The sequence below is a fragment of the Arctopsyche grandis genome, chromosome 5 (genome assembly GCF_051622035.1).
Source record: "Arctopsyche grandis isolate Sample6627 chromosome 5, ASM5162203v2, whole genome shotgun sequence".
NCBI lineage: Eukaryota > Metazoa > Arthropoda > Insecta > Trichoptera > Hydropsychidae > Arctopsyche > Arctopsyche grandis.
The window spans coordinates 29,938,307-29,965,356 of NC_135359.1; the positions used below are offsets into that span (position 1 = coordinate 29,938,307).

Below are 27,050 nucleotides of genomic sequence, written 5' to 3' on the forward strand. Positions count from 1 at the left end.
AAACGAAACTTATAGCAACTCTGATGCATTTATTTTTGCAATGAATCCTAAAGTGGAGTTTGCACGCTATCGAGTTTAAAACAACGGAGCAAATCTATATATGTATATGTATAATATGTACTTCGACTTTGAGATAAAAATCAAAAGTATAAATATATGCAGATTACCTAAGCAAAATCTGCTTTAGATCGTCGACTTTAGAGAATCTTTAATTAACATTATGTATTAGATGTATTATATTATGAGCATTTATAAGAATTGTAAATAGATTTTTGAGCTCTTATTCCTATTATGCTGTATATTAACATTCAAATATTATAATACTATGATTACTAACAAAATTAAATTAAAATTGTAAGATAGAAAACGATCAGTAGATCAGTAGCTATTAAAAAGATATAAGATGTATTGTGAACATAATTAAGTAATAATAAAAAGCATTTAAAAACCAAAAGAATAAGTACATACATATGTACATATATAGTTGTAGTATGACAGTTTGCCAATAATTACCACACCGCAGACGTCTAAAATTCGAATGATTCAATGCTAAACGAACAAAGAAAGCGCTGAAAATACATATATAATTTATAGAAAATTAGCGATTTCGTTTCGTCAACTTTCCAACTTACGGCAACATTTCCGCGCCGGGGACAATACACAGTTCAACTTTGGCGAACGCATCAATTCATAATTAGCAGAGAACTTTATTGGCGAAATCGATCACTCGAGTACCTGAATTGATGCCTTGGCACAGACTCCGACAAAGGTTCAGAGGTTGTCAATCAGCCGTTAATTAAAGAGAACCCCCGACTCGTCGGAATGAATGCACGCCGTCTGATTAATTAATACACGAACTTGAGCAAAATTTTCAAGCGATCAATAGTCCAACTGCTGATCTTGGAGTCGATCTTGATTCAAACTTAATATGAAATATATATGCAAATATGCACATACATGAGCTATTTTTATCCGTTTCACTCGTGATATAAAGGGTGGATACGATTAGGTGATTCGCAACAAAAAAAGGAATATTTTATATTTACTGGCTAACTAAATGGAAACTTAATAGTGCAGCATTATATAATATCATTTTTAGAAGATAGTGTAGTTCAAATGAGATCTATGGGACAAATCTCAAGGCTTCGTCAAGTATAGTCCATCATCTTCCAACATGATTTCTGAAGTTTGTTGAAACTCTTAAATGAAAATTACATGCAAGTATGTACATATATGTAAAATTGTATGCAAGTTTTCTAAAGAATGTTCCCACAACATATGTATGTATATGTACATATAAAGTCTTGTTTTGAAGGCTTCACCCTCACCCTTGCTTGATTTATCAGTTTTATTTGGGACTTTATAAAAGAAAAATATATATTTTTGTGTAATTCGAACTATCCGGGAGTTAAAATACAATATTTGAGAGAAAATTCAACAAATTTCAGAGATTATGTTTATAAAAGTGATTAGGAATGGACAATGTTCACTTTTGTGACAATCAATTTTGATCTTCTGTCTTCAATTTGGGTGTTTAATGATGTTTTGTATTTGCAGTTGGTTCTAATATATTGGTGTTGGCTATAGGAGCAAGGCATTCCCTACTTTGTATTTTATTATTTGATATTTTTACTTTATCTGCTATTGTTTTTTATAATTATGTATAAATGTATATTTGTCTGTGTACCTACAAATATACATATGTATGTATATATTTTTATTTTTCTCATATCTCTGTATTTTTTTGACCATTGTCTCACATTAGGGAAATTTGAATAAAGAATTTCCATCTAATGCGCTTTTTTTGAATGTCCAAAATGGTACAATTTTAATAGAATGGAATACAATATAATTGACTAATATTTTACAATTATATCTTATATCTTACAAATATATCTTAATATCTTTACAAAATAGACGAAAATTGTCTGATATATTTTTAGATCATATAATATCTTATCTCGAAGATCTTGCCTGACCTTTTCAACTGATAACAGTGAGCTATTAAAGGGGGTTGTGTGAAAAAAAGTGTATATTCATCGATTTTAAAACCATTCAGAAGTTGGTTTTTTTTATTTTTATTTTTAAATGCTTTTTATTATTACTAAATTATGTTCACAATACATCTTATATCTATTTTAATAGCTACTGATCTACTGATCATTTTCTATTTTACAATTTTAATTTATTTTTTTTAGTAATCATAGTATTATATTATTATAATGTTAATATGCACAGCGTAACAGGAAAAATAGCTCAAAAACCTATTTACAATTCTTATAAATGCTCATAATACATCTAATACATAATATTAATTAAAAACTCTCTAAAGTCGATGACCTAAAGCAGATTGTGTTTAGGTAATCTAGTTGAAGTTGAAGTTGAAGAACAACACCCGAGTAGAAATTCAACAAAATTTCAAAGGTAATGCTCAAGAAAGTGATGAGTAATGTTTGACAAAGTATAGAGCTCAATTGAGTGACACTATCATCAAAAAATGGCTTTGTAGCATAATTCTATACGGCGTAGATTAGTGAATGTTTATCTGTTGTTCATTTTCAAGATGTTCTTGTATATGTATTATATTTGTTGTATATCTATACGTACATAATACTTTGAAAACTGTTTCTCGTTCTCTGGGTCGATCGCGGTGCGCTAGAGCGATGGCCGTTTTTCCTATCAATTTTCCGATTTCCACATATCGTTATGAGGGCGCCCGTCCCCCCATTGGCCATTCGCCGTCAACCATCGGTGACGTGACCGGCCTTTTGAACTGAGGGGACCATTTTCACGCCTGGTTGCACTCGCCAATCGCCAATAAATATCCCTACGGCCGCGTCGGAGTGCACCCCTCGTAAATCACCCGGCCAACATTGACAAAATCACGCAACCGAATAAAAAGAAGTCGGGGGAAAAATCAGCTTGGCCATCATTGGAAATCGTCTATATAGAGCTGAATTCAGCGTGTATAATATAATGGGAAAATTATGATTTTTCTATATGTATGTAAGTACAGGCTTATATGTATAAACCATGATGAATGTTTGAGTCGTATTGGGTACCGGACGTATACAAATAACCGGATGAAAAAAAAATACCGGAGCTGACGCAGTTTAAACATAATACTACATATATAATATGCATAGGATTTAAAATATCAAAAAGGTCTTTAAAATATTAAATTTTACCTCATAAATTGTTCTGTAGAATTGCTTTACAAACAACGTTGGAATAAAAAATTTTATAAACTGACTATGTATATAAATCATAAAGTAAATTAGGTACTATTTTTACAAAGGTCTTGTTCATTAAACGATATTATATTTATATTAATACCTATTAATTTGACATTTTTAAAGTGATATAATTTATATAAAATATGTAGTTTTACGTCAAAACCAAAAAAAATAATGATCTTTGCACGAACCTGTAGATTCACAGCCATCGAGGTGATGTTTTGAATTGCTCACACACTTTTCACTTATTTTAATTTTATTCACTTATTTTTTTTTATTTGAATTTAGTCGACTATCAACCGTGATGGTCGTACGTGGTTAAATTATACAAAGCTAAAATTATTTGAAATATTACTATTTAAATCGAAAAACTAGTAGATTTTTATCTGGGTAATCAATCGTTCGCGTTGATTTACACAAATTTTGTGATGAAGAGTGATTCTATTACGCGTTTTTGATAATGATTTTAACGACATTGAATCGCGTCGGTACTTAAACGAAAAGTTTATGAAAATAGATTCAATTGTTTGTAATTATAAAAATTCAGTGTTTTTTTTTATTTGAATTATCGTTATTTTAAAAAAGCCTTTACTCTGAATTATAGTGTTTTTTTTTTGTGAAAATTAAATATGAACATACATACATATATTGAAGAAGATGATTGGCGACTAAGCAGTTGGTGAATTTTAATCATTGCTTAATATGTTCGAATAAATGTATTGATATATTATTATTTCTTTAAATATTTTATAATTTTTTTAAGGTTCAAGCAATGGTATGAAATTCAATTCATCGTGCGAAGAAATATTTTTAAATGTAAGCATTATTTATTTATTATTATTATATATGTATGTATTCGCAATATTGAAAATTCATTTTCTTAAGAAAACGCTCGTAAAAATACGAAATTTGACAATAAAATTGAGACGAAACACCGTAAAAATTCGATTACATTATTAAGATTCAGATCTCTAAAAAACGAATCCTTTGGTCAAACTTTTTTTTATGATCAAGCAAATGCAATGCACTTCGTAAATCTTTAATATTTTCTATTTAAAATTATTTTGATTACGGAACAATTGACTTTTAAATGTTGTACATATATGTACGTGATGTTTGTTCAATAAAAAACCACATTGGTTAGTTGAAAGTGGTATTTTTCTCAAGTTGAAAAATCTTAATAGACGCCGTACAATCTGTTTTTTTTTTTAATTTATTAATGCTGCATTTATAATCTTATATAAATTCAAAACTAGGCTCATTTGATCATTTTATTGAATTTCTGTATACAAAAATACGGAATTGATGTTTAGTGGAGTGCAAAAAATGACTAAGACATTTCGTTGTTAACGTTGTTGCGTTTAATACATATTCTAATGCGCGATACAAAACGAACAACGAAAATAATACTTATCATGGAATGAACAACGAAGGCTATCCCCTGAATGGAGAATATTTTTGAAAACAACATCTTTGTCTTCATTGTTACCCGTTTTCATAAATAACTTTCTTTTGAAATTTACGCTCGCATAATAGCGATATATTATGGCGTTTATTTTTTCTCTTCCGCGAAATTTTATTTTAAAAAATCCCATAAGCATAGACATAATGGAACGAATAGCGGTGTAATTTATTAGATAATCTCGACAAATTTTAATATAAAATTTTAAGCTTTATAAATAAGTAAATGTATATTTAAATTTTGGATCGATGTGAATGCGATACATATTCTACGTTTGCCGAAAGCAGCGGTTGCTCTTTTGAAATGGACTTTTTTCTTCGTCTTCAACCCGAGGCGAACATTTGCGAAAGCTTACAGAGAGGACGATCCTGAAATATTTAGGGATCAAGTTTCCGTTTTCCTTTGGTCGTGTTCCGTTTCCCAAAACAATTTTCAGACGAATATCTTCGCCTTTTATTCGACGATGCACAGAAAACGAAATCCTTGATGCACCCGTTAGAAGCAAACGACCGCAAAAATATTGCACACACACACACATTGTGACTACTTTTAAATCGGTGTTCTATTTGTGTTTAAAAAATATATTAAATAAATTTATAACTGAAAACATTGTGTGGAAAATACTGCCTATTCACCAATTAAATGTTTTAACATGTTGAAAAAATACGGGCCAATCAAATTAAGACTAGGGAGTGATATCAATATGAGAACAAAATTCAGGTCTAAACTTCCTATTGCAAAATAAAATAAAAATAATATTCACCGTATTTTTCTTATACGTCTTACAAATAACAATACATTTTCATAAAAGTATTTAAATAATTGAAAGATAAATAAGCAGTTTTTTTATTTGCCAATTTTATACGTGGGTGTGTACAATACATATAAGCTGCGATGATACCGACATATGAAAAGGTAATATTTTCAGCAAAATGGCGTATTTTGTTACATACATATGAATGTACGTATATGCACATACATATATGTACACATATATATAAACATATATACAAGTCTTGCAATTTCATTTCCTTGCGGTGTGCAACAGTGAAATTGTGACAGTAAAAACATCGCAGTTTTGCTTTGTAAGCTTCTGTACAATTCATATATTTATGGCTGAACTCTTGCCGCGTTCGCGTAACATCGTAATTTGGCATACCAGAGACTTCATATTCTATATTTATACCTAGACGTATATGAAAAACCTTTTTTTATTTATTTTAGCGAATATTTATGTTTCTAGTTTAAATTTTCCGGTAGTTTACTGACTCCCATATAACGTGTAGTATTTCTACGGGAGACTGTTTTTCTATATGTCATCGAAGGGTATGATGATCACATATGTATGTACATAGATAAAAACATAGCAGTCTATCATCACCATTATTATTAACAGCCATTCACCATCCACACTGGACGAAGGCCTCTCCAACGCGTTTCTATTCGTCTCTGTTTTGCGCAACTCTCATCCATCTCACCTAGTACATTTTTATAATTTCAACCACACATATTATTTGCAGCCTTCCTTTCATCCTTTGAAATTCTCTAGGGTACAGTTGCAGCACTTCTTTTGCCCATCTTTCGTCCATTCTTCTACCTACGGGACCCATGCATTGCCATTTCAATATCTTCTCTTCAAATACTCTTCAAATACTCTTATCATATTTCTCACCCACGTATTCCGCTTTTTATCTGTCTTCATTAAGCCAAGCATATAGATTTTCACACTTGTATTTCGTCATCACTGGCAAAAAAAATTGATTGAAGGTATTTTTCTCGAAGGCAAAGTGGCACTTTTGATTTAAAAACGGCATTCATTTATCCAAATGCACTCCATACTAATATCATACATGTGTTTATTTCCTTTTTTTTGCTACCGGATATGTCTAAAATTTTCTCTGAATATACATACATATGTATATTTACTTACCACTTCTACTGCTTTATCATGTAATGAATATAAGTCTATGTTTATTTGAAACTAGCTGAATTTTCCAGCATTGCTTGGGCAAGTGAAAAATACATATACAGTGTGTTTTCGATTATCTGGTTTGTGGATTATCCGTGCTTCAAAAATATTAATTAAATTTTTAAAATTAATTAAATTTTGTTCTTATATGATAATGAGATGAACCGATTGATTGTGACCGTAAACATGCGTGTTATTTGAAACAAATTATGTCACACAGAAATGTTTTTTGTTCCCTTTTTAAATGTATTTTACTATTGCGTAAATTCTTTCAGTCGCATTTGGTCATCGAAGAAGTAACAAGTGCGTATATTCAGAGCAGATTTTTTCAAACATACGTATGTTTAATTATTATCAATTATAATACTTTGTGTGTGAAATTATTTTCTTTGCTATTAACTCGAAAATATTTCAAATTTACAAACCAGTTCGAAATATAGTTAAACAAAATAATAAGTAAGAGGCGTTCGCGAGAGATTGTGATAGTTCTGCAAGTCCTTCGAAACGAAAAAGTATGAAAATGTCAAGATACGAAGATTTGGTTGCAACTATACTCAAATAGTTAAATAAAAAATGAGCAGAAAGAATACCAATTAGCGGTCACATGTGTATGGAAACAGCCAGGTATTTCCATGAAAAATTAGGATTAGTAGACAATTTCAATGCTTCGTTTGGCTGGTTGACTAGATTTTTTTATAGTTTGGCAACAGTAGTACTAACTAAAGGTACTAACGGCCACACATCTGCTTAACTATAAGTGTTTTTCTTAATAAATTATGAGTATTAAAATTATGAAAAAAACATTCGTGTTGTGAATACGATATTATACTCCAAACCAAGTTAAAATTTGATGATTCGGATTATCCGTGCCCTCCGTCCTCAGCATTAGCCCGGATAATCGAGAGTTTACTGTAGTATGAAATATATTATATATCCAATTGTGTGGTTCTAAGCTTGCTTGTAGATTTTATTAGCAGGCAGGCAAAGAAACAATCAATCATATCAAAAAATAATATAAAAATTAAGAGTGTGTACATTAAGTGTGTTTAGTGTTGATGTCTATGCATCATACAAGCATGCTACATACATCTTAAGAGTATATGTATGTATGTACACAAGGTTTGTTCTGAGGCTGCTCGTATAATCATTTTAATATCGTTGAAATATCCTCGAATAATGTTTCATTGAGAATACCTAGCAAAATTTAAGTAATAGACTTTGAAATTGAGAATCGCTGTACGTTTCGGTGTCCGCCACGCGTCGAAAGCCCCCCATGATTTATGTCAGTTTTTACTGCTTTGCATAAATTTATTTTGCTTAGATGAAGGCGGTTTTATGTCTCGTTTTTTTTTTCTTATTCTGAACACTTCTGTATATGTATGTGTACCACACATGCGCGTGTATGTATCACGTGATACGTATTATATTCTTACATTTGGTTTTGTATGTCGGGCGATAAAGCGCAGGTGTCACGTGTCCTGGCAACCCCTACCAGCATCCACACCCACGCACGCTTTTGTGGTTGAGATATGGTTATTGTATTATGCAGACGTCGAGAAGGACCCAATTTCGCTAACTGACAAATCCAACCCTGGACCAGCCTTTGAATTTGCGGCCTTATTACGCCCGAAGAAGATCCCACCAACAATCAATCTTCGCAGTCGGTTTTCTCTCGAGAGGAAAAAATGTGTATGATATACACGTTCCGAAAGCGTGATTATGTAACGTCCGTGTTCAAAAGATTAATTTAAACTGGGTTTATGTTCGTATGATTCCGTTTGAACGTACATATGTATGTATGCATGTATACCAGTTGAACGGGTATGGGTTTATATAATATTACATATCTGCTATTTTGCTTCTGAATCTCTGAATGCTAATTAAATAAAAAATGACCGTCTTTTGTTTCAATTTTTCGGTTTTGCTTTATCCAATCCAATCATTTCGGTTTTGCCATCGAAGATCCAATCCAAATTATTTTTCACTATTTCTGCTCCAGATGAAAAACAACTAAAAATGCTAACCATTCCTAATTCAATTTCAAATGATACAAATGTTTGACATGATAGAGTCCGATATGGCTATGCTTGAATATGATATAAAATAAAGTAAAATAATACTGCTTCAAAATAAAATTCAGTTTTTTGATTTTATCTGACGATTTTTGCGAACAAAATTGCACCACTAAAGATCTTTTCTATCAAAATCACAATGCATTCCCATTTTTAATCATTTTCGCTTCAGAAGATAAATGAAAAACCACTGAAGATGAAAAACCTGTCTCAAGACAATTTCACTTCGTGGAAAATAGTAGAAAATATTTGTTATGATTCAGTGCGCTCCCCTTTATTTTTAATACTTAAAATAGTTTAGTAGAAATCTAACCAGCATACAAACATAGGTCAGTGGTTGGTTATCTTTCGGGTGACTTGGTAAATTATTTTTATATGGCAAGTTTGTAAAATTACTAAACGGGATTTTTGATTTTTAAATGATTTTTATTATTACGAAATAATGTTCACAATACATCTTCTATATAATTTAATAGCTACTGATCGACTTTTTCATTTTCTATTTTACAATATTAATTTAATTTTGTTAGTAAGCATAGTATTATATTATTCTAATGTTAATGTACACAACACAATAGGAAAAAGAGCTCAAAAACATATTGATTATTTTAATATATTTGGAGCGTTTGTATAATATATGTGAATAAAATGTATGTATGTAGATATTGTGTCTATGTCACATACTATTCTGGCTACATTATATTATCGTTTGGTATTCAGATTTTGAGTTATTTACATTCTTTGACGGATAACTGAAAACGTTGTCATGGGTAGCTCGATGACTCACAGGTCATAGGTTGCCAACCACTTGTCTAGATCTTACCTGTATAATGTTCTATAAAGTTAAATAGGAAAAAAAGGGTTTTAAAAAGGCGAAATTAGCTACGTCGCGCGGATCGTAAAGATAAAAAGTGAGGTCGTGAGGAAAACTACGCATTAAGACGTATAAAAGGCTGAAGTGCGTCTGAAAGTCCTTCGGATTTATAGGTTAATCAAGTTTTATGGAGTGTGAGGCAGTAAATAAAAGGAGTAAAGACATCAAGGAGTGCTTTAATGGATTCGTATATGTACATACGTACATACAAATATAAGGGAATAAAATAAATATATATGTGTACGCATATGTACACGTGTTTGTTGTGTGTAGGCAGTTGTAGAAATTCATCAAAGGACCTTTAGAGTGGGTCTGAATTGTTGACACACAACGCCATCACAGACTAATACGTTTTCCAGCCCATTCTTCAGAGTCGCGCACAAGCCGCGGAATGCAGCCTCGGCTGATGTATTTCCTCTTCCATTTAACTCCATATCCATTCATATCCCGGGGCGATATATTCCCCCTTCTCTCGTCACATCTCTTTTTGCTCGGCGAAATTCTGGAAAGCTCACATCCGCAGAGTCGTCTCTGAGAGTTGAGAATAGTACTCGTACGTTGCTGGGATGTGTCGGCCAATGGAAGGAGTCGAAAGAATATGTACGACGATGACTCTGAAAACTACTCCGAATATCTGTGTGTATATTTCATTTTGCCTACTGTTACAAATATTACGGGAATCCAATTAAATTGCCTATGTTCGAACCGATGTATATATTAAAAACGGGTCTACGTGGCGAGACAGAATGTTAAATGACAGAAAACGCAAATATCGGAAGGCAAAGATCGAAAATCGAAAGATCAAAAAAAATGGTGCATGGTAAACGGTACGTACTCACGTACATACCCACTTAATTTGCGCGAGCAGGATACAACAGGAACAAGAGGAACATGCTTTTCTTCCCGTATTCTGCACGCGCACATTAATACGATAGGAAAAGCCTGTTACTCTTCTTCCTGTTGTATCCTGCTTCAAATTAAGTGAGTATGTACGTGAGTATGTACCGTTTACCATGCACTATTTTTTTTTTTTTCGACTTAAGATCTTTCGATTTTCGATCTTTGCCTTCCGATATTTGCGTTTTCTGTCATTTAACATTCTGTCTCGTCACGGAGACCGATTCAAAACATTTGATATATAGCTTTGAATCTATGTAAGCTACTTCGTTGCAAAATTGTTGATTTTGTGAATCAATTGGTTGTATACTGCTGGTTAGACTTGGATATTTGTGACTCCAAGTCGATCGTTTCCTGTCAGAGTTTGTCAATTTATCAGATTTCATTGTTGAAACGGTTCCTCCATCAAATTGGCAAAAACCATCCTACTTGATATGCCGCAAATACCTGAATTTGATTTATGTACAAATTTATAAAATAAAAATGTAAGTTATCAGGCATACTAACTAATTCTGTTAAAAAGCTTCATTCTTCCTCTATGCAACGCAATAGTTATTGTTAATGAGCAAGATTATAATCCCGGATTAACTGCGAATACTATATGTAGTCTCACGAATTGGAATTTGTATGTAGTTTTCCATTAAAACGAAAACTACACGGCCCTGGTTTCGCATCTCGAAAAAGTACTTTTCAGCGACGATGATGTGTTATTTCGCATTAGTCGATTTTATTGGGGGTCGATCGTTCGAGGTTCGGGTCCCCAAACACGTGGGGACCCCTACCCAATCACGTTATATCCAATTTACGGGGCCCCCTACACCGGGCAATCGAGTCGCGTACCTGCACAACCTGAAATGATTCAATTATATATATTGCATTGTTATAATGATGTGTTTTTTAAGGTGCTTTGGTGGAGATAGTTCCTGCAGAACGTATAATAGTGCTAAGGGCAAAGTTGGAGATTTAATTAATACGATTAAAGTACTAAAATGGTAGGTAGCTCAAGGGAGGGCGAGATCCGGACAAAGGAGGCAGGCGCTGAATTATTAAATCCGAAGAGGATAAGCGGATGCAAGGACTGTAGAAAAACATTTTCTACCGTCTTAAGTAGTTGGATAGAAAAGAATATCTAATTTGTCGCGCCGTAATTTAATGTACGGAAAAATCTTCTACGTTTAATGTTTTTATTTTTTATTTTAATAGACAAATCCACGTTATCCATTTTTTTGACATCCCCAACTTCGTGAAACTTTTATATCTTTACATTGTATATTTACATATTTTTGTTAAATTTACTTCCAGCCAGCAGTATGGCTCGGTGTTTGCGTTTATGTTTAGCGCTGTGCGGTTACCGGATTCGATTCCGTGCAAATATTTAATGCTGCTGGTCAGACTTGGATTATTGTGACTCCAAGTCAATCGTTTCCTATCAGAGTTGGCCAATTTATCTGATTTCATTGTTGAAACGGTTCCTCTATGAAATTAACAAAAATCGTCCTACCCGCTATGTCACAAATATCTGAATTTGATTTATGTACAATGTGTAAAACTTTATGTACAAGTCTAAATCCAAATTTGTCTCTTTTCATTAATTCATTACTCAATCAATTGTTAATTTCGTGTTCTTTAGCCTTTCAAAGAACAGCGATTTGAAAAACAGAACTTTATTATCACTATGTACATACATATCTAGACGAGGTAATAAAAATTATTATTTTGAATAAAACTATCAATAATTTTATTTTAATACCGCCATCTACATATGTATAAAACTAAAGACTACATAGACGTCACCCAGATTTCAAATTTGCAAACTTCAAACGCGTCTTAAACGATATTTTATCTCTATCGTAATGGCGGAGGATCCATTTACTTATATTGATGACCAAAATGAGCAATATGGTAAAGTATGAAAACGATCGGATAAGAGGCAAATTTTTTCCTGAATTGTAATCGTAAGTTTCACTTACGATTACAATTCGTAAAGGAGGTTTGTAAAAATGGCTTATAAAAAATAGTATAATGTTAAGTTAACCTGTTGTAATATATGTAGATAGCCTGTTGAAATAGGGATAGTGTTTTTGGCACGGCTGTAAAATAAATTACACGACATATGTCAAAACGACATTTAATGTCAAATTAACATCTCTAAAATAGATCGCACGTCCCAATCGGTGTCTGCCCTGTAAATCAAACGCCAAATGGGTTGCCATTAACAAAAAAAAAATTGTCGTTTCAGTGAAATCATAACCAATTACATATTCACTGGGTATATTTCAGTGGAATCATATCCAATTACATTTTCACTGGCGCCTATCAATGAAGTTATAATTTTTGACAGTTGGATGATAGCGCGTCGCCCCGCTCTTGTCCATTCCCACTCTTCTCATGGTCCACACATTGTAATATCCATCGAAACACATCGTAATATCTTAGCAGCCAACACTTATTTATTAAAAGTTAGGTTAGAGTTTGTTTTATTCATTTAAGGTTAGGTTGTTAGGGTCGGTATATATTTTTGTCAAATTTTATTTTTGTTACTGGCATTTGACGTTTGATTTTCCGGGCGGACCCCGATTGTGTCGTGCGAGCTATTTTAGAGAGGGGTGGTCTTTTTATTTACAGGGCAAAATGTTTTAGAGATGGTCATTTGCATATAATGTCGTGATAATTATCTGATTTGTCTGGAAATAGGGATATTTTGCCGGGTCGATAAATGGTCATAACTATTTGCCATAATAATAATAAATGATAAATGATCATAACTATTAAAACAAATGGTCATAACTATTAACACTATGGCGGCAGCTGACTCATATTTGTATCATGTTGGGTGCACAACGCTTAGTAGCCGCTGGTACATATGTACATATATAATAAGATTAAAATTTACGACTGCGCGAACTGTTTCAGTCCGACATATTTTTGTATCACGTTTTCGTCAATCGTTTGTGGCCGATGATACAATTATAGTATTAACAAGAAATCGTATTAATTATATTATACAAGAAATAGTATTAACAGTGGGAAAAAATCCCAAGTGAAAATACGTATTTTTGACTTTTGATTTGAACTGGACGACTACTTAGAGAGATTTGAAAGCTAAAAATTACTACAAATGAAAGATAAAATACCCGACTATAGATTTCAATATTCATTTTGAACAGAAAATTGACAGATTTTGAGACATCGACCGAACAACACCAAGAAAAATCGCGCTATTCAAAAAACACATATACATACATATATCCGAATCTCGAGCCAATAAACGTTTTTTATTACCAGATTCGTGTTTACAGGGCATAGATCTATAAGAAAAGTCATATATGGTCATATCTATAGTAATATGGTCATATCTATTTGCCGAGTCGATCAATGGGTCAATTTTTAATGTTTTATTTTATTTGTTTTTCTATTATTGTTGTTTTATTTTTTCTTATGTTTTTTATCTTTTATGTATTGTCTGGCCACAGTATCATATTGGGGTGACCTGTAAAAACACTGTGGTATACTTGTATATTAAATGAATAAATAAATGGGTCGATAAATGGGTCGATAAATGGGTCGATAAATGGGTCGATAAATGGGTCGATAAATGGGTCGATAAATGGGTCGATAAATGGTCATAAATGGGTCGATAAATGGGTCGATAAATGGTCATAAATGGTGGTAACGGGTCATTGAAATATACGACCATTTCAACATCGGTTCACAAGATTAATCATTTACAAATTAAAAAAAAATGGCCGGACAACAACACGCACATATGTATAAGTATACGCATGCACGCGACGCGAGTAGGGTTAATTACCGTTTGACTAGAAAAGGCTTTTCCCCGGGGGTTCACGGGATAAACCCTTTCTCAGTACCCATCCCCTGCTACAGGCCACGAGATGAGGATGAGGGGGTGGGTGGGCGGTCGGTGTGTTAAAAAAGTGTTTACACGATGTCGGTCGTTCGGATCCGTGCTTTCGCCGAATGCCCGGCCATAAATTAGGGTCGATTGTGGTAAATCGCAACGGCAGACGATGGAAACGTCATATCCGGAAAAGCTTGCGAAAAGCTCGCGTCCGCGCTAATTATATTGGCGGATGAAAAATGTCGCTCATCAATTTTTCCGGACGGCGTAATTTTCCGCTTTGATTTGTAGACGTGGGGGGGCTTATTGAAAAAAATAAATAAATGAACAGGCCTCGAAAATCCCGTCCTGGAGCTTTCGCTCGCGGAAATCGGAATTGATTCATACGGTCGATTTTTTTCGATATATGTATGATTATTATTATTGCTTGGGTTTAAAAATTCTCGCGCCGAAATGAAGGCAATAAATTTATTGTCATAAATTCTGAATGAAATTTAAAATTTGATTCGTAATGGGGTGAGTTATTTCGTTGATGGTTTTGATTTGTTTCAAATTAAATATTTAAGTTACAGAGCAGCTTCGGAGAATTTATTAACTATATATATTCTTATATCCTTTAAGGCAAAGGATAAAAGGATAAACCTTGAGAATTGAAAATGAGAGTAAATAATAAAATTCTCAAAATATTGAAACTCTCAAACCGCGCTACTCTTATTGTTTTTTTTAACAGTATTAAATTGGATGTAAATTTTTTTATTATTATTTGTGATGTAACATATCTTGTAAACATCAACTGTCATTTTTATTTTATATTAACAAAGACAATTAAATTAAAGTATGCATTGCAAATTTAATTAATATAATATATAAAATATATACTAGCATTACCAGATGATATCGTTTGCTTTACAAGTAACACCAAACTGGACACTATTCGTAAAAACCTTGAACTTGCACTTAAAACAATGACGGAACACTTCACTAAGTGGAAAATTAAAATTAATCAAACCAAAACAGACGCCATATTATTTAGTGTCAGAAAGCATAAGCCAAGTTCAAATCTGATAATCCCCTCTGGAGAAAGTCTGAAATGGCAATCAGTAATAAAATATTTAGAGTAACGTTAGATAAAATAATGGGATAGGCCCCACACATTGAGGTGGCAAAATGCAAGGCGATGCGGGGTATATCTTCAATATATCAAAAATTTAATCGCCATAGTTCTTTATCAACTCAAAATAAAATAAAATTATATCGCACGCTCATATTACCAACATTAACCTTTGCTGCACCTGTATGGAATAACGCCTCAAATACTAACCTTAACCAAGATCCAAATAATACAAAATAAATTAAAAAATACCCATCTAGACTAACCTGAAAAAACTGCATGCTATTACTAATATTCCGTTTGTCACAGATATTAATACACTAACCAGTAAATTTTATGAAATAATCACTAATAGCCATACTAACAAACTTGTTAAAAGTCTCGGTAAGGATTGTAAATAGATTTTTGAGCTCTTTTTCCTATTATGCTGTATATTAACATTAGAATAATATAATACTATGATTACTAACCAAATTAAATTAAATTGTAAAATAGAAAATGATCAGTAGATCAATAGCTATTAAAATATATATAAGATGTATTGTGAACATAATTTCGTAATAATAAAAAGCATTTAAAAATCAAAAAAGTCTCGGTGATTACAACAAAAGGTCTATGTATACCCTTCAGGTATAAACACAGATTATCTAATTACAATCTGCTTTAGATCGTCGACTTTAGAGAGTCTTTATTTAATATTATAGGTTTTTGAGCTCTTTTTCCTATTAAGCTGTACATTAACATTAAATGATCAGTTGATCCGTAGCTATTAAAATGGATATAAGATGTATTGTGAACAATTTAGTAATAATAAAATGCATTTAAAAATCAAAATAAATAATACAAGCATTATATTTCAACACCTATTAATATTACTAAAAATGATGAAAATATGGGTCTCTAACTATTATATATGTATATTGAACGTTAATGTGGTGAGTAATTTTTTGACATCAATAACTTCGTGAACTTTTTCTGAACAATTAAAAAAATAAGCCACTATTTGTAATGTCATCAAACGTAATTCCATCAAGGAATATATGTATGTATAATATATGTACTACGTGTGATTTTCTAAGCGTGTAATTTATACTATAAAATACCAGCAAGTTTATATTCCAGTCATCGTGTCAAACATTTCAGGCTAATAATATGTGATGAGATTTTCCCGTAATTTTCAACGCGAACGTTAATATAATCATCGAAATTAAATGCGTCACATAAAATTAATGTCATGCCAGTAATTGATTGTAGTCGAATAATTCAATGAATCATATTACGATTTAACGCGAACATTTTGAACATTTCCAAAGTTCATTCATTATTTCAACCACATATTTATTATATGGATGTTTTGTTGACGTGTGTCAAATTTTATGACATTACATTTTATATACGCACGTCATGGTCGTTATAATAATACGATTTAATTACGTAATTTTATTTGTTTCGTGATAATATGCGAAAACAATGAAGCCGAGACTATAGAAAATGTGAGCGGCTTTCGTCCCCGAAATACGAAACAATGGGATTATTATTCAAAGCAAACGAGAGTTGAGTGTAACATTTCGGTTTAGCAAGACAATGGTTGTCGTCGTTTTCGGACAATGTCTATCTATCGCTTCCTGGCCACTTTCTGGACGTAATGGACGAAAACTTTCGTCCACTATTGATAGATTTGTATCAACCGATTTGTATCAATGTTAACGGGAAATCTAAAGACGAACAAACACTGAAAGCTTTTGTCTCGTCGATTTGACACAGTTCTCCCAAGACTTCTGTGTCTACATTTACAAATACAGTTACTTTAACCCCCCCCCCTCACCGAAGTGGGGTATGCAAATGCCCCAATTTTTACGTTTTTTGTAATAACTATGTGATTTTCAAGGCTATATTTCTTTTATTCCTAGAATGAACTACAATAAATTTATTTTGTATGATTTAGAAAAGGGGTAGATTGTAAAAAAATACATTATACATTTCTACGTTCCAAAGTATGATTTAAAGGCGGTAGCGATAAGTCATGTTTTTGACTGTTCATTTGCATATTCTTGTTGATCGATGAATCAATGAGAGAGAAAGAGACAGCTATATTTTCGTAAGCAATTGTTTTCGTCGCTTTTGGCGCGTGGCTATTGAGTCATGCAGTCGCCTGTTGGCCTTACCTATGTGCGTTTGCGTGTTGATGCTTCTCGTTATTTTTTAATACAAAAATAGTCAAAACCATGCTATTGGACTAAAACTTTTTTATGTTGATGTATATAATGATTAATAAGATATATATTGAACCCGTTTGTATTGAGAAAAGCTGTATTTTGATTAAAAAATACTGGGGTCTTACTCGACCCTGGTTCGGGACACAAGAGGGCTGGACACCAGCGCCTTGTCAATACAAACGTATTACACTTCTCCCTTCCTCAATTATGTCACTAAAGAAATTATTTTTTAATATTCTATGGATATCCATCATTGGCATGTATCTATGCTTTTATTTTTTTGATTTGTTATTTTTTAGAGGAGTCGCCAAACATCTATAAAATCGCCTCTTTTTTACACCCACGAAAAGAGTCCAGCGTGCTTATTTAACGGTCGATTTTTAAAAAAATACGCAGACAGTTGCATAGAAAATATCTTTCTCATATCGATGATGAATTTTTTTTTAAATTTGGTCCAGTTTCGGAGGAGAAAATTGGAGAATACGAAACCTCGATTATTATCTGGTCGAAGCGCAACTGTCGCATTCACTCAATATATATATATATATATATATATATATATATATATATATATATATATATATATATATATATATATATATATATATATATATATATGTATATATATATTGATACATATTATCACATTCACTCAATGTATACATTGACTCAATATATATATATCGAAGAAAGGAACGGCAACAGAATTAAGGTTTCGGGTGTAGAGCCCTCTTAAGACGTCTTCATACCCTCGAATTTTGGTGGTTAATTCAAAAGGAATTCAAAACTATGTAATTCAAAATTTTATTCAATAATCAAATATCATTTGAAATGCCATTTTTGAACTAAATGGTGAGGATTTTAATCATTATATTTAAAAGTTTTACAAAAAGGTCAGTTTTTCTTACAGGTGATCAAACACACACATATTGTAAAAATTGGCAAATTTAAATTTTACTGTGTAAATGGATTTTCAGGGAATTAACCTGATTTCAAGGATCGATACTACATCTTAGATATATAAATTGACTAAAACTCAAATAGGAGACGGAAGATCTAGATTAAATAACCATCCGGATTATATATATTTCATTTACTTTTTTCCTATTGTCCTTTCTTAATCTTTTTAGCACACTCGTCGCTTTGGAGCAATCTGTTAGACGAGTGTGCTTGATTAATTGATGTATAATAAAATTAAAAAAATAATACATAAAAAAATATCTAAAGCAATAGACGTATTTTATGTACATACGACTAATCATCCAGAAAATCGAATAAATTTTTCGAATTTGGTCGGTATTTGAACCTAAGATTAATCACTTTAGTCGGGCTACGGTTTATGGGATTTAAGTATTTGATATGCTTTTACAGATTTTGGTATTTGTGTTTTGGTAATTTGGTATTTTGGTATTTGAGTAGAAATGCTATGGGGCTTTCTGGAATCAAAAGTCCCTAACGCTGAAAAATTGCAGCGAACTAATTCGTCAAGTGATGTGAAAAGTTAGAAATAGGCTACAGACTGATTTTTCTAAGCTAATTTAAAAAAAAATGTGTTATATACATTTTAGATTACGTATCTAATCAAATTATCAATGGTATTTATCATGCCTCGTTGGCCTTTTCAAAATGTGTTTTATTTAATGCGTATGAATTTCATCTCTGAAAAAAATATTGTTGAAGCGATGTATGTATTTTAAATAAAATTTTTAGAATTTCATTAAATTATGCCATTAAAATGTGACCCATGAGTAGTTCTATAATTGGAATGTGGCCGAGTCACTGATGAGATGAATAAATGTGTGTATGTATGTATGTATGTATATATAATATGTATGTATGTAATATGCGGGAATATTAAACGTGTAGGAGCAATTCTATCGTAACGTTTATTTGAATTTGAAGTGTCATACAAATTTAATAAAAATTTTATAATAAACTCGGCGAGTGCTCGGAAAAGTGTCCGTGATCTATGTACATATATGTATGTATGTATGTATATCTACAACGTAGTACGTCATTTTCCAGTAGCTGGGGGGTTTTGCAAAGTAAAAAAATGCATAAAAATTTTCTAAACCACGCGCTTGAAAATTTATTCAATTTAAAAGCGGCGAGAAAGTCTACGACGTAAATTATTCAATTCTAGTAAGAAAACCTTAATTTCATTATCCTCGTTTACCGCACTTGTCGTTTGTACCGAGAGCGTCAATAAAAGTTCCCCTTCGTATTTATCTTACGGTAGTAGTTGTGTTCAAAGCCGCATTATATGATTTAATTTCATTCATTCCGAGAATAAAATACTAAATGTCAAAAGTGCAGGATAAATGAGCGCAGTACATATTTTGATTTGAGTGTAATATAAGGTTTGTTACAGACATTACGAACAAACTAACCAGTAGATTATATAACAGAATCACTGATAACCATACTAACACATTTGTGATGAGTCTCGGTGATTACAACAAAATGTCTATACCCTTCAGGTATAAACACAGATTACCAAAACACAATCTGCTCTAGATCATTGACTTTAGAGAGTCTTTAAGAACTTTCATAAGATCATAATTATATATTATTATTACAAATATTACAAACAATACAATTTGTATTATAAGTATATCAAAGCCGAAAAATGGCAGATCCTAAATACGCACAAATAATTAAATGATTTAAATAAGCTACTATCAAGAATATATTATTAAAAAAATAATGTATAACCCCGCAGAAAAACTAGAATTGTGGAATCGTGAATAGATACTAAGAACTGCTGAGATTGCTCTGAGATTCGTTCAACGTTGAAATATTTCCATCTTTCGTTGTTTTTACGCATCTGTTTTAGCTTAAAAATCCAAAAGCTTTACAAACCGTTGAAAATTTCGGAAACAAATTCATTGTAATATCCCAAACACAAAAATAATGTTTTCTACCTGAAGTTGGGTAGGTCATTGAAACTACATACTTTCAATAATATTTTATCTTCGTCCATTAAAAATCTCAAAGAAACCGCCAAGTACCTTTTTTTTGATGTTCAAAGAAATATACGCCTTTTACCTAAGAGAGCTTATATACATTTATTTTGATCTTTCATAGAAGTTTGAAATTCATAATTGTTAATTTTGAGGAAAAAAGCATTAATTAAAGAAAACCTTAAAAAGCCGGTTGATCGAGCCAAAAAGGCGGTTTTCGGTTTTTTGAAAAATGGTCAAAAAGCCGGCTTTTCGGTTTCGGTTTAAACCGGCTCGGAAGCCCTAACTCAGAATCAATTATTTTCAACTGAGGTCATCCCATGACCAGTCATTTGAATCTCTAAAAGAATAAAAGAGGTTTGTAAAAATATAATACATTGCGGCTTTCACCGACATATTTGACGGGCTGAAAACCAGACTGGTACAAGTGACATTTTTAAGTTATTAGTAGTATGATCAGTAGTACTACTGGTACTACTGATCATTTTCTATTTTAAAATTTTAATTTAATTTTGTTAGTAATCATAGTATTATATTATTATAATGATAATGTACAGCATAATAAGAAAAATAGCTCAAAAACCTATTTAGAATTCTTATAAATTCTCATAATACATCTAATACATAATATTAATTAAAGACTCTCTAAAGTCAATGATCTAGAGCAGATTGTGTTTTGGTAATCTGTGTTTATACCTGAAGGGTATAGACATTTTGTTGTAATCACCGAGACTCTTCACAAGTGTGTTAGTATGGTTATCAGTGATTCTGTTATATAATCTACTGGTTAGTTTGTTAGTAATGTCTGTAACAAACGGAATATTATATATGGCATGCAGTTTTTTGAAGTTAGTATATGGGAGTATTATAAATTATTTTTAGGTGATATAAATATGAAAATAATTGTTGGAAGGAAATACTGATTTTTAATAGCAATCTATAATTTCCCATATTATAAAGCTTGTGCCTCATCCCACGTATAAAGTTATTAAAGTTCAAACGTGCACGTATTTTCCGATGAAAATTTCCACACTTTTATCTCGTTTTCGATTGTGGGCGGACCGGATGACCGGTTCCGCCTAAACCCTTTCGCCGAAAAACCGAACCGCATTAATTGGACGGAATTTATCATTATTTATCCATTAACGTCTGATATTAGGGGTCCGGGGGCATATCACGAGTCGTGGGAAGGGTGAGTGATTTATTGCACATTCACCGAGGCGGTGGAAAACTTTGAGCGTCAAAGTTTTTCCCCGGTGAATTAATAAGTTGGAACGTTTGTCGCAGTTTCCCCGTGACCGTATGTTACATCAAATTTAATATACACATGCATTTAAATATTACATAAAATATACTTAGTTAGTCTATGACGTATATTAATGTTTTAATTGTATAGGGATATAAGGATATAATGATGTAAAATTAGTCGTAGAAAATAGATTTAGTTTTTTGATATTGAGAAAAATTTATCATGTAAAAATTGCTTGGGCAAAAGTTTTTAATTTTAAAACAAATGTGAATATGGAAGGATTTTTTAAACGTTTTTACGATTTCATATGTGTATTCAAACGAAATGTGTCTAATTAACTGTTGGTATTACACTGAATGCTTGCATGTATTATGCAAATAATTTACGCTTGAAAATATCAATTTTTGCAATAAATTTAAAATGTATGTTTGTTTTCAAGTTGCGAAAATATAGATTTTTGATGCTGTTTACACAATTGTGTGGAAAATATCTGTTATTTCTTTTTATTCGTATTCTGAAGAGTTTGAAACATCTGCAACATATATGTATGTATGTAGTATATTTATACTTACATACATGTATGTATATACATATTTTCATTTAACAGACCTACATATATATGTACATATGTACATGTGCATCTGATTTTAAATTTAAATTGGGTTTTGTCTGGATTTCATGAGTTTTGTTTACTATTTTAGACAGTATTTTGAGTGTTTTTTGTGGTTTGAATTTGTGATTATGAATTAGTGTTTAATAAATGTTGTTTCACTCAAACTAAAGTAATCTTTTATTATTTTTAATAATTTCCCACTGTGTGAAAATTTTTTTTACTGTGTTTTTATTCTATTCATTGCTTTTTAATCATTTTTGTCGATTAAATACGAAAAATTTGTTGTTAATACAACTGCTTAAACAAATGTATTTCGATCGTTCATTTTCTGTCAATATTTATCTATAAATTTGGTAACACTAATTTGAAAAATTTAATTTGAAAATCACTTTTGTAAATACAAAAAATGAATATTCAAATTAAAATTGCTGCATTGCACAATTGACCTGTTCAATAATTTTATTTTTTCGCAACATTTAAATAGAATAATTTGATATATAATATATTAATGAAGTGGTTTGTGCTATTTTTGATGCCGAAAACATGAATAAATTTGTAATTTTGTAGAATGGATGTTTTTATAAACCTTAAGAAACCAGTGGATTATTTAATATGAAAGTTTTTGACCAAACGTGTTTAATAACTGTATAAAAATTTTCTTTGCAAGTGTATAAAAGTTAAACAAGTTGAATTATTTTTATTGTTTTTATTGAAATCTTTAAATACGTGTTGTGGTGCACATAATTAAATAATATGTACATAAATTACACATAATATATATAAAAATGCCAGGAAATAAAATGTTTTAATGATTTTTTTGAAGGGTTCGTTGAAATCCCGATCAGTCCCTTCAAAAATGGACTTCGTAATTTTTTTATAATATATGTAAGTGCATATATTTATATTAACAATCACGTAATCGGATACACGTGCGATTGGTTTCCGAAACTTTGACCCACCCCTGCCTGCATTGGCAACCCCATTCTTTCGTCGGCCAGTGGCATGATGAAAACTTTGGTTGATCGCATGTATTTCCTGGACACGGATTGGGATAATTCTTCAATACTGTATTAGGCTCCTTGCAACACGTTTGTCGAGGAATACATTTACCGTCATTGTTGAACATACCTTCGGATCTGACGTATCCAGATCTGCATCGACAAGAAGCGTAATATGTTATTATATCCGGACATGGTTCGTGACCCTCTAATAAAGTCCTGCAATTATTTTGCCTGGGACAATTTGGGATTTTAAGGTCGTACACTTCGTTCATGGGACAATTTGTATTTCCAGGACATTTTTCTTTAGGTATGCATTTTCCATTCCTATCTCTGGCGTATCCTTCGTTGCACCTGCACATGAAAGTGCACATGAATCCCAACAAGGAGCATTGTTGACCCAAAGTGGCACATTTGGTGTCGCAGGACCATTCACACTCGTAGTATTCGTTGGCTCCACATGCTGGTCTGGATTCCGGTGGCGGTATACCAATTCTAGATTCTGGTAGTGGAGTTGGTGGTGTTGATGGTGGTGTTGGTGGTATATCAATGATCAATGGTGTGTCTGGTGGATATGATGGTGGTTCATCTTGACATATCGCCAGATGTGCCAAAATCAATATGATAAAGGCGATCTTGTTCATTTTGTATTGCGATGTCAACGATACTTGGTGTAGTAATGATTTCTTTCTGCGTGATGTATTTTATATTCAAGCTGTGTTTGATTTTAGGAATAATACGTTGGTTGGACTCGAAAGTTATGTGAATATTTTTTATGTGTACGTATAAAGTGCTGGGGATTGAAATTTACATAGGTGTTTTAATATCGAGTTTGACTTTAAAGTTTTTTTACAAAACTTTTAAGTCAACCGCGTGAAATCCCCCTTTAAGTCTTCTCTTTTTTTATTTTTTTTTTAGATTTAATTTTCAAAACCAGCTAAATAAATTGAGCTGAAACCCTTTTAATACGATATTTAAAAAAATGCATAGTTAATTTCTGTCAATGATATTTTTAATTACTCGATTTAACCAGGGCTGTGGACTCGTAGTCGGAGTCGTAGAAAAATCAACCAACTTCTACTCCTATTTATTATTTTCTTTGATTAATAGTATTATGGTATGTGTCAACCAGGGCCGCCGAGAGGAATCCCGGGCCCTGGAAAAAAGTTCTGGGTCTATGACAAGCTAAAAAAAGATAAAATTTTTAATATGCGAAAAATCTATCAGAACTTAACAATTTATCGGTCCCCTCGAGTAGTCCAGGCCCTGGAACTTTACCTTAACTTTTCCCCCTCTCATCAGCCCTGATGTCAACTACATTTTCCAATTTTGTTGACTTAAATCCTCTATTTACAATTACATCTACAATTTATTTAAAAAAATCATGAACTAAAATTAGATTATAAATAAAATCGTTGAATTGCACGTATTTTGATGTGTTGTAGCCAAAAACGATTGTTTTCTTCGTCTCATAGTCATTTTTACATTTTTTTTTTTTAATTAAATTGATTTGAAATTTAAACATATATGTACATACTATGAATGTACTTACTATTTATTTACATATACCTCTTTCATTACCAATTCGATAAATTGGGAAACGTGTAAATTTTTAGTCATTTTTTCAATTCCTTTAATTTTTAATGTTTTGAAAATTGCTATCATGAGTAATTTTATACGTAAGCATGGAAAGTCAATCTTAATTAAATTGTTCCAGTTGAAGTCGGAGTCGGAGTCTAATCGTAAGACAAAGTTGGAGCCGGAGTCGGCTAATTTTAAAACGACTATATACACACCCATGGATTTAACAAACTTCTCATTAACAAAATATAGTAGAAAAGTTACCGTATGAAAATTGTTTACCTTAAGTGTGTTCCCATTTATCTTCTAGGGTAAAAATAAAGGAATATATAGAGTGAAAATAAAGGATTGGATTATGATTTTAGTTATTAGATTAGATTTTTTGATATTGGATTGGATATAATATAAATAAGTTGAAATTTTTTCATCAACATGTATATACATTATACATACTTAATTATATACATTAGTCAGATGCTTATGTTTGTTAATGAAGAAATGTTTCTAGTTACAAAGCATTTCGAAAATATAGCAACTACATACATACATATGTATATAGCAGTGGCGTGCGGTCCATGGATGCGGTGGATGCGGCGCATCCCCTATAACTTTAAAAAGCCAAGAGTATTTTTAATAAATATTTGAATTTCGCTTCGATGTATTCTTAGTGATGTACGTGATTATGATGTAGTTTATGAGTATATATATATATTTCACATATCACGTGTTTTTTGTTACATGATGCATTATATAGGATCTTTTGATAATTTTTATTAAGGATTCGCATAGGCGGGCGGCCGGCCGGCCACAGGCGAGTGACGCTGGCGAGTAGACGCTGAGTGAAGTGCGCCCGCGTCATGGATTCGGAGTCGATACCGATCCCATTTGCGCATGCGCACTATGAGGCTGTCTTATTCGCGCGGACGCGTTGACACTTGTTTAACCTCTACGGTGGATTCGGTTTCTCTGTTTGCTTATCTATTGAGTTTCACTTGGAAGCCGCTGTTGATCGATATTTCCGCACGCTACGCCCCAAGTTATTTATCAAAAAGCTAGCCGATTCATTTCTTTAGACGAAGTTAATCATTTATACTGTAAGTTGGTTATTTTTTACTTTTGAATTAAGTTTTCATTTAAATTAGTTTCGTCTAACTTTATTTTTAGTTTACTGTTCCACTACTTACGAGTTTTCATTATTGCCTTTAATATGGATATCGAAAATAACAATGAGAGTGGACTTGTCGTCGAGATCAATAATAATTGCAATTGTTTAATTGAAAATGTGCTGAAAAGAAGATTTGCTTCTCTCCCATTTAATGAAAAGGAGATTATTGTTAAGAGCCCCAAACCCACACCAATATTAAATATTCAGTCTAAAACAAAAACATTTAAAAGGTATTTTAACACAGAAACATACGAAAAAATTTCATGGATTTGTGGATGTGCTCACTTAACGAAATTATCCTGTTGGCCATGTATTTTATTTTCTCAAGAAGTGAATGTCTGGAGTAAATTTGGATTTTCTGACCTAAACAATTTAAGTAAATCGCGCAAGAGACATGAATGTTCTCAAGCTCACATATGTTCTGCTGCTCAATTTAAAAAATTTGGAAAGGGACCTCGTATAGAAAATTTTTTAAGTGCTCAATTTAAAGCAAATATTGAAATGCACAACAAAGAAGTTACTGCAAATAGATACATTTTGTCGAAATTAATAAGCGCGATCTGTTTTTTAGCAAAACAAGAACAACCTTTACGAGGACATTTTGAACACCAGGAATCGTAAAATAGAGGGAATTATATTGAATTGCTGTATCTGTTGAGTGAATCAGACATAAAATTGAAAACTCATTTAGATAACTCTACGGTGTTTACTGGATTATCGAACCATATACAAAATGACTTGGTATCCGCAATATCAAAAGTCTTGCTAGATGAGATTAAAACTGA

At 32.0% G+C, this 27,050-nt stretch overlaps 1 protein-coding gene across 1 annotated transcript in view; it reads right to left on the reverse strand.

The window, feature by feature from the left end:
• The window catches only part of LOC143912404 (uncharacterized), a 168,404-nt gene extending 144,241 nt beyond the window's left edge, over positions 1–24,163 (reverse strand). The window contains exon 1 of the mRNA XM_077431680.1: positions 23,632–24,163. Coding sequence (XP_077287806.1) covers positions 23,632–24,163 — 532 coding nt within the window. The remainder of the gene's footprint in view (positions 1–23,631) is intronic.
• Between the last annotated feature and the right edge of the window lie 2,887 nt (positions 24,164–27,050).